The sequence below is a fragment of the Notolepis coatsorum genome (genome assembly GCF_963971535.1).
Source record: "Notolepis coatsorum genome assembly, chromosome: 1".
NCBI lineage: Eukaryota > Metazoa > Chordata > Actinopteri > Aulopiformes > Paralepididae > Notolepis > Notolepis coatsorum.
In genome coordinates this window covers 66,095,644-66,108,687 of record NC_140165.1, presented here as the reverse complement: position 1 = coordinate 66,108,687, position 13,044 = coordinate 66,095,644, and the positions used below count along the sequence as shown (strand labels likewise).

Here is a 13,044-nt window from a genome sequence, read left to right as displayed (position 1 = left end):
TGTGGGGCTGAGGTTGCAGCCTTGCTTCACCCCTCTGCCTTGTGGGAAGAAGTCTGTGTGTTTATCTCCAATTTTGACAGCTAATTTGTTATTTTCATATATGGATTTAATAACATCAAAGGACTTCCCCCCTATACCACTTTCTATTAATTTAAAAAGTAAACCCTCATGCCAGACTGAGTCAAACGCTTTCTGGAAATCGACAAAGCATGCATGAATTTTTCCTTTATTTTGATTTACATATTTATCGATTAGTGTGTGTAGGGTGAAAATGTGGTCAGCTGTTCTATAGTTTGGGAGGAATCCAATTTGACTTTTGCTTAAAACATTGTGCTCATTGAGGAAATCTATAATTCTTGAATTTAGGATGCTGCCAAATAATTTCCCCAGATTACTACTAACACAGATGCCTCTATAATTGTTGGGATCATATTTGTCTCCGTTCTTGAAAATGGGTGTGATCATCCCTTCACTCCAGCTTTCAGGGAAATATCCCACACTTAGTACCAAGTTAAATATTTTTAAGATGGCCAATTTGCATTTTCTGTTTGTATGTTTTAACATCTCATTTAATATGCCATCAGTCCCACATGCTTTTTTGTTCTGCAGAGCTTTTAATTTGTCTTCCAATTCTAATTCACTGATCGGGTAGTCCAGTGGGTTCTGATAATCCTTAATAGCGCTTTCAATATTTTTAAATTTTTCAGAAATGTGTTCTTGGGCTTGATTCTTTGTTGGTTTTCTATAAAGATTTTCGAAGTGGTTTTTCCATGTATCTCCATTTTGAATGGATTGTTCATTTTTATGTTTCTTGGTAAATGAGTTCCATTTTTCCCAGAATTTATTTGACCCCTCTCTCTCTCTCTCTCTCTCTCTCTCTCTCTCTCTCTCTCAGGACCAAGTGGCTCAGGATCCTTCAGCCATCGACATGTTCATCACAGGTAGGATCCTCAGTATCTGATACTGGCCTAAAAAACACCGGATCACATATCAGAGGAAAATCAACGTTATAATCCAAATGTATCTCTGTCTCCGTCTTTCTCTATGTGTCTCTATATCTCTCTCACTATGTGTCTCTGTCTCTCTCTCCATTTCTCTCTCAATGTATCTCTCTCTCTCTCTCTATGTCTCTCTCTCTGTGTCTCTGTCTCTCTCCATTTCCCTCTCTGTCTCTCCCTCTGTCTCTCTGTCTGTCTCTCTCTCTCTCTCTCTCTCTCTCTCTCTCTCTCTCTCTCTCTCTCTCTCTCTCTCTCTCTCTCTCTCTCTCAGGCTCTAGTTTCTCTGACTGGTTCATCTCTTATGTTGACAACGTGGTGAGAGGAGAGTTTCCTATCATTAGAGACCAAATCTACAGGTACACACATATATACACACTACACATACACACATACACATATATACACACTACACATATACACATATATACACACTACACATATATACATACTACACATATATATACACACATATATACACACTATACATATACACATATATACACACTACACATATATACACACACATATACACACTACACATATACACATATATACACTACACATGTACACACACATATATACACACTACACATATATACACACATATATACTCACTACACATACAGTATATACACACTACACATATACATACACACTACACATATATACACACATATATACTCACTACACATATACACACACTACACACATACATGCTACACATATATACACGCACTACACATATATACACACTACACACACATATATACTCACTACACATATACACACACTATACACATATATACATGCTACACATATATACACACACTACACATATATACACACTACACGTATAAACATATACACATACAGTATATATATATATATATATAATGTATATATATTTTAATATATACTGGTAAGAGGCACTGTACTACTGGTGTATACTATTTAATGTATCAGGTATGTCCATGACAAGCAGTGTGTTGTAATATATATGATATATAATGTATATATTATAATATATAATAATATAACTGGCATGTGTTTTCAGGTATGTCCATGACGCGCAGTGTGTTGTAATATATGATATATAATATATATAATGTATATATTTATAATATATAATAATATAATCTTATTTGTTTTCAGGTATGTCCATGACGCGCAGTGTGTTGTAATATATGATATATAATATATATAATGTATATATATTTATAATATATAATAATATAATCTTATTTGTTTTCAGGTATGTCCACGACGAGCAGTGTGTCGCCACGACCGATGACATCAGCGTCTCGGTGTCCACATCCTTTCTGCCTGAACTCTCGTCCATCCATCCTCCTCACTTCTTCTTCACCTACAGGATCAGGTACATAACCCTAACCCTAACCCATCCATCCTCCTCACTTCTTCTTCACCTACAGGATCAGGTACATAATAGTGGTCTGCAATAGTGATGTGACGATTCATCGATTTGCATCGGTGCACCGGCATAAACGTTCACGATGCGAGTGCACCGGTGGAATAAGTCCGCATCGGCTACAATTCAGGCTGAACTTCGCGATGCATCTTGTTGTAGCGTCTTTGCATCGGTCAAAACCGATGCATTCATATAATTTCCTCTCATCCACTTCTGTCAGCAGTGCACTGTGACTGCACACAGCAGATACTATTGCTTCGCTACTACAGAAGGCGAGAGCCGCGTCACAGTTATCAACAACAAACAGTGGAAGTCGAGGAGGAGACATGAATAGAATTGATCAACTGGGCTAACGCTAGTAGCCTCTGGCTAACGCCAGTTAGCCGTTCAGCTAACGCTAAACTACAGTGTCTAACTAACTAACTAACGTGACTCTGCAACACCAGTTCCATTAGTGAGGAGGGGGGGGGGGGGGGGGGGGGGTATATTGAAGACGCTTGACAACAGGTTCAAAGATAACTTCACATTTATTGGCAATTCGTTTCCTTATATCGCTTCCTCCAGGTTTCAACTGTGTTGACAAAATGCAATCCTGCTCAGCTACGGAGCATCAGAATGCTCAAACGTGCGCTCTCTTTCTCTCTCTCTCTCTCTCTCTCTCTCTCTCTCTCTCTCTCTCTCTCTCTCTCTGTTCAATGATTTAAAGTGGCCAAACGTTACAATATAAATACTAATTGGATAGTTGATGATAAACATTTAATTTCATTATCTGAACTATTATAAAATCATTAAGTCTGCTATAAGCCATTATCCTTTTGTGTGTAATTATTATTGTCTCACAGTAGTGTGTATACATTGAAGTGGATAGAAAACACAGTATATGCAAAAGTCTTCTTAGGCACCCAAGAGTTTTTATATAAATTGTCTTACAGTAGATTATTTTATTTTTAATAATAATATAAGCTGCATATAAGGAATACAACCATCCTCTGTCATACCATAAAATTGTATCATTATTTTGCATCGTGTTGAATCGCATCGTATCGCCCCGAATCGCATTATGTTGAATCAAATCATATAGAATCGTATCGTATCTCAACAGGGGGTGAATCGTATCGCATCGCCAGGTGCTTCAAATGTATCGTTAATGTATCGTATCGTTGGCACCGTATCAAGATGCGCATCGCATCGGCCTCAGTGATGGAGATGCACATCACTAGTCTGCAAGGGCCTTGAAATTAGGCCCGTGCCCAGCCCGAGCCCATGACGTTCAGGCCCTGCCCGAAAATAAGCCCGACTGTAATGCAACATTTGAAGCCCTAGCCCGAGTGAAAGCCAGAAAAAAATATATATATATTAGACTTTTTTTTTTTTATCAAATTTTTTTATTATTATTCACATGAAACAAGACAACACAATAACCACAATCACAATACTCAGAACTTCACAGAAAATAACAAACAATAATAATACAGAAATAACAAATTATAAAGACAAAAAGAAGGGAAAACAGAGTTCAACCTATTAAATTTCAAGGGGTACTATCTAATAAATAAATAAATGGCCTTTCCCAGTATTCAGCACCGTTTACCGGCCGTGTGGCCCTATATTAATAAAACTATATCTCTAATTTTCAAAAGGCCACTCTCCCAACCCACCTCACAACAATCACCCTATGTGACAGATGCCACCGGGTCACACAGTGGTTGGAGCCCAGCCTCAAAACGGCCTAAGGTCCTGAGGAAGAAAAACGCTGCTTTTGATCACACGATCAGAAAACAAAACAATGAGCCTTCTTGAAAAACAAAACCTACAGAGGTGTTCCATAGACTCACAGGAACCGTTTAAAAGTGTATATATATATTAGACTTAAAAAGTTATTTTTTATTTGTATTTGTTTTAAATATTCGAAATATGGTTTTATATGAACTTAATAAATAAACAAAAACGAAAATGTCCAATAGGTCTACCTAAATAACAGATAGGCGCATATCGCGCTGAAAACGAATGAAACATTATAATTATATAGCCAAATATTAAATAATTCTTTTGTTTTAAATATTCGAAACACTGTTTATATATTAACTTAATAAATAAACAAAAACGAAAATGTCCAATAGGTCTACCTAAATAACGCATATCACGGTGAAAACTAACAAGCATTATAGGCCTATAGCCTGTTTCGCGAATGCCTTCTATTTCCATTTCCCAGCACGCGTGTTACTGTACACGGTGCCTCGTCATCACAATCAGTCCAAAAACTGCTCGGATGCTACCGAATCCGATGTCGCGAGTACAGAGGTACTGGCAGACACAGACTAAAACATGAATGTCATCATGACACAAAAGTATACAGGAAAAACTCGACCGCAGCAGCCAATTATAATATAAAATAAATCAGGACTCACCACGCTGTTGACATCAGCAACAAAAACGTCTGGCGTTGAATAACGTTAACAAAACTTCGCCAACGTTGCTACATCCAAGAACAAATGAAAACGTTCGCCAACTGGCTATATTCCAACTTCAAACAACAATTGAAGTTATTGAACCACTTCGGTCTGCTCTTCATATGTCCACCATCCACCGTTGATTTCCTGTTCAGCACTGTTCTACTGTCCTCGAATTCTCCCTGCGGTAATTACATCCAAATGTTTCCAAAAATGCAGCTTTCCCAGATGCATTGGGAACTTTCAAAAGCTCTCCCTTTCCCTAATTCCATATCTGTTAACTTATCCATCGCGACTCAGAGACACGAGGCTCTGACTCTCTGATCTCTGATGACAGCTGGCGCAAAACAGCAACTGAAACCGTAAGGTTATCCTATAACCCTAGTTATAGGAGTATAGTGAGCGCGCAATAAACATTTTTTTTTTAAAAGAGGGCGCTGCCCGGCCCGGCCGAGCCTGAATTATTTATTTAAAAACAAAGCCCTACCCAGCCCGAACCCGTCGGGTCGGGCTCGGGCAGGGTTGCAGTGCACTAGTACATAACCCTAACCCTAACCCATCCATCCCCCTCACTTCTTCTTCACCTACAGGATCAGGTACATAACCCTAACCCTAACGCGTCTATACTTTCCACAAGCAAGTTGTCCTTCCGCGTTGCTCTGATTGGCCACTGACCTACGCTAGTTTTTTGCCCCCACGCCGGTATGAGAGAAATAATGAGCAGCGTAGAAATAATAATAATGCGAGAGCGAGCCTCGTAGAAATAATAATAATGCGAGAGCGAGCCTCGCACACACGCACGCTGAAATGGGTATCGTAGAACATGACATAGTCGCATGACATCTGATTTATTAGTGCCAATACTAAAGATTAGTGACAAACGCACGCAATTGGCACATGTGTAAATCATGGATTAGTCACTCAGTTTTAACATCGGCCCACATAGCTCAACTCATTCGTCAGCTGGCTGTGGAGCCTATGGTCACAAGTTCAAATCACTCTTAGTTCAATTTTTTCAATTGAAATAACGTATTGTATTGTTTTCATCTCTCTATATTAACGTGATTCCATCAACACAACATAAATGTTCAAAACACGACTTCATTCTGTTCTGTTATTGGTCCATGATGGCAATAAGTTGATATAGACTTTATTCTGTCAACCTTGACAATGTATGGTTAATGTTATTGATGTAGACTCATCAAAGTATTTTTAAATGCTTTGTCTAATAAACTAGACTAAATATAGCCTATAGAACAGATTTTTACAGCCTAATCTAAAACAGATTTTTTACACATTGGTTCAAACATGATCACGGAAGGTGACAACCCTAACATGTCATGTTGTGTCACAACAGAATGAGTAGGTGAGTGTTAGGCCTACAGCAAGTGTAATCTATTGATTGACTTGCGCAACCTAGTCAATTCGGTAGAAGAGTCTGGTGGGCGAGATTATGCATGACCAGCCTGTGATCTAAAAACTCCTGCCTGTGGCTGAATAATGAAGCCCAAAGTCGCGTCACGCGCAAGAGCATATTACCTACTTATGGCGTGCTCAATATTAACACTATGGTCGCCAAAAACGCTGTACCACGTCATTCCCCGCCATGCTCATTCTGCCAAAGACGCCGTACCACGTCTTTGATATCAATATTTCAAAAATCTGTGATCGAAATCATATTTCTCCCCCGGAGACTTGAGATCTACTGTTGATCCCCTCTCAACTCGCCAACGGTTCAAGAGCGCCATCTGGTGGCCGATCGGCGGATCGCCCAGAGCGGAAACAGGAAATGGAAGCTGGTGCTCATTCCAATTCGGTCCGATCACTCGGTAATAGTCCCAGGACTCGAGCTAGACACAACGGATAGCAATCCGTTACCAATAACTCGATAAACAACATGATTTGGACGTATATACTATTATACAACCTGGAAATGGATCGCATATTTCTACATCCCATAATAGGAATATTTCTGTTCCACGATCATCGCCAAACGCTATGAGGAAGCTACGGTAAGATTCAGCGTTATTTTTTAACGTGTTCGATACTAATTGCTCTAATGATCATATCACCCACACTAGATCAAGTTTCAAGTTTCTTTAATAGTTGTCATACAGAAGTACAGAATACTTTCATACAAAATGCTTCTTACTGTTACGCTCCAGAGACTGTGCTAGACAAGATAGTATCAAATAACATAGTATAGCATGTAATTTAGAAGTAGAAAATGAGGTCACAGTGTTCAGTATAGACATATGTACAATGTGAATCATCTAACGTTGGCCACGGAATTATAAACGACCCCCCCCCCCCCCATCCGGTCAACATCAGATGATCAGTAGTAACTTCTAGAAGCACGTCCATTTGAAATTTTTTATCTCACGCAGATTCCTATCAAACTGTATTTGATCATCAATATAATGCATTTGGGGCTATAAATCACGTTCTGGAGAAAACGATAAAAACATACTTATACTTTAGACCGTATTTTAGTATGAATATGTGAATGAAAAAGTATAACGTTGCTACACCCTGAACAATAGATACTTGACGTTGAATGGGCCATAGTAATGTAAATTTAGCAATACAATTTAAAAAGTTATAGCCCTGCAAAGAAGGTAAACATCCCCATAGACAAATAGAGCTGGCGGAAGATGGTATATTAAGAATATAAGCCTGGCGACCAAAGTGTTAAAACTCACTGCTCGTCCACCCAACGTAAACAGAGCAGAGATAAGCAATAATGTGCAGAGATAAGCAATAATGAAGTCGTGTTTTGAACATTTATGTTGTGTTGATGGAATCACGTTAATATAGAGAGATGAAAACAATATAATACGTTATTTCAGTTGAAAAAATTTAACTAAGAGTGATTTGAACTTGTGACCATAGGCTCCACAGCCAGCTGACGAACGAGTTGAGCTACGCGGGCCGATGTTAAAACTGAGTGACTAATCCATGTTTTACACTTGTGCCAATTGCGTGCGTTTGTCCCTAATCTTTTTTTTTTTTTTTTTTTTTTTACTTACATTTTTATTGACACTTATAGACAAACAGCACTTACAAAAAAAAGAAACTAACAACACAATAAAAACAAAAAAAGCAGTGCACATAAATGGTTACATGGGTATCATGGTTAGTTGTCTGGTTCCACTACAGTTGTTTTCCAGGTACTTAATACAAAGGCTGATTGTGTACCTCCCTTAAACAGGTATAAAAATAATTCCTACTCAAAGATATCAAATACTGACTAAGGCATGCATGTGTGATATGGGTCCAGAGACCCTCCTTGAGCTTCTTTCTTCCCTTATCCTTCGTCCTTTTTTTTTATTTTTTTTTTATTAACTTTCACTTTGCCTTTTGATTCACCCATACACAAACCACATCATCCCTGAATATTAATATAACACTGTTAAACAGACATAAATAATAAAGTATAAAAACATAAAACAATTGTAATACCCCAAAAAAATGGAAAATACTAACTAAAGCATAGGTGTGTGACATGGGTTCAGAGACCCTCCTTGAACTTCTTTCCTCCTTTACCCTTCGCCCTCTTGTGTTGCATTTGGTTCTTCCTCTGTGATGTCGTTTTCGTTCCCTTTATAATCCTCCCTCTTTCCCCAAATGTCTCTTCCTGTAACCTCAGCATGTGTGTTATCCTCTCCATATCCTGTATTTCTTCCACTATTCCTACCCATTGTGCTATTGTCGGTGGGTCTTCCTTGTACCACAGTCTCGTTATTGCTTTTCTGGCCGCTATCAACATTATCTTTATTAAATATTTGTCCCCCCCTTGTATTCCCTCGTGTGTCAGGTCTCCTAAGTAAAGCACCAGTCCTGTTTGTGGTAACCCGTATCCTAATATTCTGATCATTGCCTCCCCTATCTCCTCCCAATACCCCTTCAGCTTCTGACATCCCCAGAATATGTGCGTGTGATTTGCCCCCTCCTTCCCACACATCCTCCAGCATGCTCTTTGTGTTGGTGCATATTTTCCCTTCAGCTCTGGGGTTATAAAGAATCTGATTATGTTTTTCCATCCAAATTCTTTCCATATCCTCGATCCTATTGAATGTTGCACCTCGCATATGTTCCCCCATTCCTTCCCTGTTATTCCCATCTCTAGTTCTCTCTCCCATTTCTCCCTTATATAATCGGTCGTGTGTCCCTTGCTGGTCATTATAGCCCGGTACAGTGCTGATATTACCCTTCCTTTCCCTCCTTCGTATGCCCTTACTATCATCCTAATTATTCCATTCTGTTCTTCTTCCTTGTCCCCTCTTATTTCTTTATTATAGTAGTCTCTAATCTGTAGATATCTGAAGTGGTCCTTGTTTTCTAGTCCAAATTTCTCCTTTAATTTTTGTAGTGTTTGCATTTCCCCCTTCTCTATCATTTTGCATATCGCTGTTGCCCCCCCCCCCCTCTCCCACCTTCTGAATCCATGGTCTAACCTCCCTGGTTTGAATCTCTTGTCATGTGCTACCCATCTCAGGACCCCTGACTGCTTCTCCAATTTGTGTGTTTTTACTACTCCGTTCCATATGGTCAAGGTGCATTTGGTGATTGGATCTAATAGTCCCTCTTTTTCTTTAAATAGTTCCCTATCTCCCACCAGAGCTTGTACCTTGTATCCCTCCCCTTCTTTTTCAATGTCTTTCCATCTTGCCTCATATCTGTCGTTACACCAGCACGTCACTGCTCTCAGTTGTGCTGCATAGTAATAATCTTGTAGGCTGGGTACTGCCATCCCTCCCTCTTCCTTTGGTAGTTGTAGTGTTTTATATCTGACCCGTGGTCTTCTCCCCGCCCATATGAATCTCGATATCAGTCTGTCCCACTCCCTGAATTGATTCTGTGGTATTTGTATCGGTAGTGACTGGAATAGGTACAGTAACCTTGATAGTATGTTCATTTTAATGACCTCTATTCTTGAATTGAAGTCCAAGGGCATTACTGTCCATCTCTCTAAGTCTCTCTTGATGTTCTGATTTATCTGTGTATAGTTCGCCTCAAACAGTTTCTCCACCCCTCTCGTGATGTTCACCCCTAAGTATTTAATCTTGTCCATGTCCCATCTTATCCCGTACTGTTCTCTAATTTCCGTTGTTGGGGTATAGTTCCATGCTAAGGTCTGTGTCTTTGTCACGTTTAGTTTGTATCCTGAGTAGTGGCCATATTCCTTCAGTAGATCCATCAGTGCCGGGAAGCTCTTGCCTGGTTGTCTCATGTATACTATCACGTCGTCTGCAAATAGGCCTAGTTTATATTCCGTTCCCTTTATCCTTACTCCCTTAATGTCCTCGTCTGTCTGATCAGTTGTGCCAGTGGTTCTATGAAAACGGCGAAGAGCGTCGGTGAGAGACAACATCCCTGTCTGGTAGCCCTCTCTAATCTGATTCTATCCGTCAAGCTGCCATTCACCTTAACCCTCGCTGTCGGTTCTTGATATAGCGCCTTGATCATCTTCATCGCCCTCCCGTTCAGTCCGAACCTCATCAATGTTTTATATAAAAATGTCCAGCTCACACTGTCGAATGCTTTTTCTGCATCTAGGCTAATCAGTACCGCGCTACCCCCTTGTTTTTGTATCTCCTCTACTATGTGTAATGTCTTTCTCACGTTGTCCTGTGTCTGTCTCCCTTTAATAAATCCAGTTTGATCTTCATCTATAATGTCTGGCATAAACGTCTCAAATCTCTTTGATATTATCGATGTATACATCTTGTAATCCACGTTGAGTATGGACACAGGTCTGAAACTACTACATAGTTCCCTATCCTTCCCTTCCTTCGGTATCGTGGTGATTATGGCTTCCTTCCACGAGGGGGGCATTTTTCCCTCTTCCATCGTGTGTCTGAACGCCGCCCCTAACATGGGTGCTAATTCAGTTCTAAATGTCTTGTAGAATTCCGATGGGAATCCGTCGCTCCCCGGAGACTTGTTGTTTTTAGCTCTACTAATTGCCTCTTCCAGTTCTTGTTCCGTAATTATTTTATTTAATTCTTCATTCTGTTCTTTCCCTATCGATGGTAACTCTAGCTTCTCCAGATATGCTTCTATTTCCTCTTCTCCCGCTGCTTTTGGCTGTGTGTATAATTTCTCATAGTATTCTCTAAATGTCCTCTCTATTTCAGCTGGGTCCCTCAATATTTCATTAGTCTTTGTATCCCTTATTGTGTGTATCGTGTTCAACTTCTGTTGCGTCCTAATTCTCCTAGCCAACAGTCTGGTCGCTTTTGGTCCCCCTTCATAGTACGTTTGTTTCATGAACCTCGCTTTCTTTTCTATTTCCGTCAATAATTCCCTATTTATCCTGGCCTTTACTTCTTTGATTTCTCTGAGCGTTTCCTGTCCTTTTGATATCTGGTGTCTCCCCTCTAGCTTCTTCAGCTTCCCTATCAGATTGTGATATGTCTCCGTTCTGGCCTTCTTCAGCATTGCTGTCTTCTCCATCAATTTCCCCCTTATCACCACCTTCAGTATGTCCCATAGAATGTTCGGATCTACCGCCCCGTTGTCATTTTCTTCCTTATATCTGGCTATCTCCTCCTTGATCTGACTCACCACCCCCTTGTTATTTAATATTCCTACATTTAGTCTCCAGATCGTGTTCCTCCGTCTCCCTTCTAGATCCACTGTCAGATATATGGCACTGTGATCCGATATGTCCGCTACTCCTATTCTGCTCTCCCGTGCCCTGTCCCCCGTCGTCATCAAAAAGTTGTCTATTCTCGCATATGTCACGTGCGGGTGTGAGTAATGTGTGTATTCCCTGTCCATGGTGTGCATCCCCCTCCAAACATCTGTAATTCCCATTTCCGTCATCTGAATATTTATCTACTGATGGGTGCTCGTCCTTTTCTAGTACTCGTGGTGTCTAGGTCGTGATTCAGTACTACGTTAAAATCTCCCGCGCATATCAATATCCCTTCTAGTTCCATCACTATCATATCAAAAATGGTCTCATATAAATCCCTCTCACTCTCTGGGGGTGCATAAACATTCACTAACGTAACCATTTGGCCCTCCATTTTCCCCTTCACCAGAACAAACCTTCCCTCCTTGTCTCTTACTTCCTTGATCAATTCAAATTTGACTGTGTTTTTGATTAACGTGATTACTCCTCTCTTCGGGTTCCGTTTAAAGGAACTATAGTATGCATTTTCATATCCAAATCTCTTCAGTTTCTCATGATCCTGTGCTACCAAATGTGTCTCCTGCAGAAAAATCACTTCCATCTCACTTTTTTTACATTTCAACATCACTTTGCTCCTCTTTATCGCATTATTCATTCCATTAACGTTTAACGACATCATTTTTATACCTTTAACCATTGTCATCTTTCTTCTTCTTTCGTCTGTCAGTCCCCCCCATGTCACATTCATTCTAGGGATGCACGATAATTATCGGGCCGATAATTATCGGGCCGATATCAGCAATTATGACGTCATCCCGATAAACTTGATAACGTTATTGATAGCTCCGATAACATAATAAATGTTTTGGTTAAAAGAAATCCGGTGTGGGTGGATTTGGATGAAGGGCGCTTGTTTTTATTATAGCCTCCTCCCGTTTTGCCAGTACTGTGGTAAAACTGATAGCGTGTGGTTTAGGAACAGGCAGTTTTTCACAAATCCAGCGCTCCCCTTCTTGGCTGTGACGTAGTCACGTTACATTCGGAGACAGACAGTCGATCTGCCAATTACGTCCCTCCGCTTGCACCCACCTCTTCTTCTTACCACCAATCAGAAGCTCTCGTTCGTTTATTTACCTCCGGATTGTCGGCCATTATTCTACTCGGAGCTATAACGTTAGCTGCTCCCCGCCAGCCACATTGACAAGTACCAGCGCTTATACATTACTGGCAAATGTCTTGTTGCACTTGTTGTCAGCATCGACTTTAGTAAAAATAGACCCAGACTTTTTTTGAGGAATTTAAACGTCGCAAACTAATCTTGTTGGCTGTTTTCTATCTCTCCTCCCTGGGTCTCTCTCTGCCTGCGCGAGCCGTGCTCTTACACACACTCACACACACACACACACACACATACACACACACACACACACACACACACACACACACACACACACACACACACACACGGGTGCTGTCGAGAGCAGAGCTGTGTGTGTGTGTGTGAGTGAGTGAGTGTGTGTAAGAGCA

At 40.3% G+C, this 13,044-nt stretch overlaps 1 protein-coding gene across 2 annotated transcripts in view; it reads left to right on the top strand.

Annotated features, from left to right (window-relative positions):
• Nucleotides 1-13,044, top strand: part of fbxo3 (F-box protein 3) — a gene marked incomplete at its 5' end in the record, with an annotated part of 48,939 nt that overhangs the window by 15,237 nt on the left and 20,658 nt on the right. For both annotated transcript variants that reach the window (XM_084335712.1, XM_084335711.1), the window contains 3 exons: nt 896-941; nt 1,270-1,354; nt 2,251-2,373. In XM_084335712.1, coding sequence (XP_084191838.1) covers nt 896-941; nt 1,270-1,354; nt 2,251-2,373 — 254 coding nt within the window. The remainder of the gene's footprint in view (nt 1-895; nt 942-1,269; nt 1,355-2,250; nt 2,374-13,044) is intronic.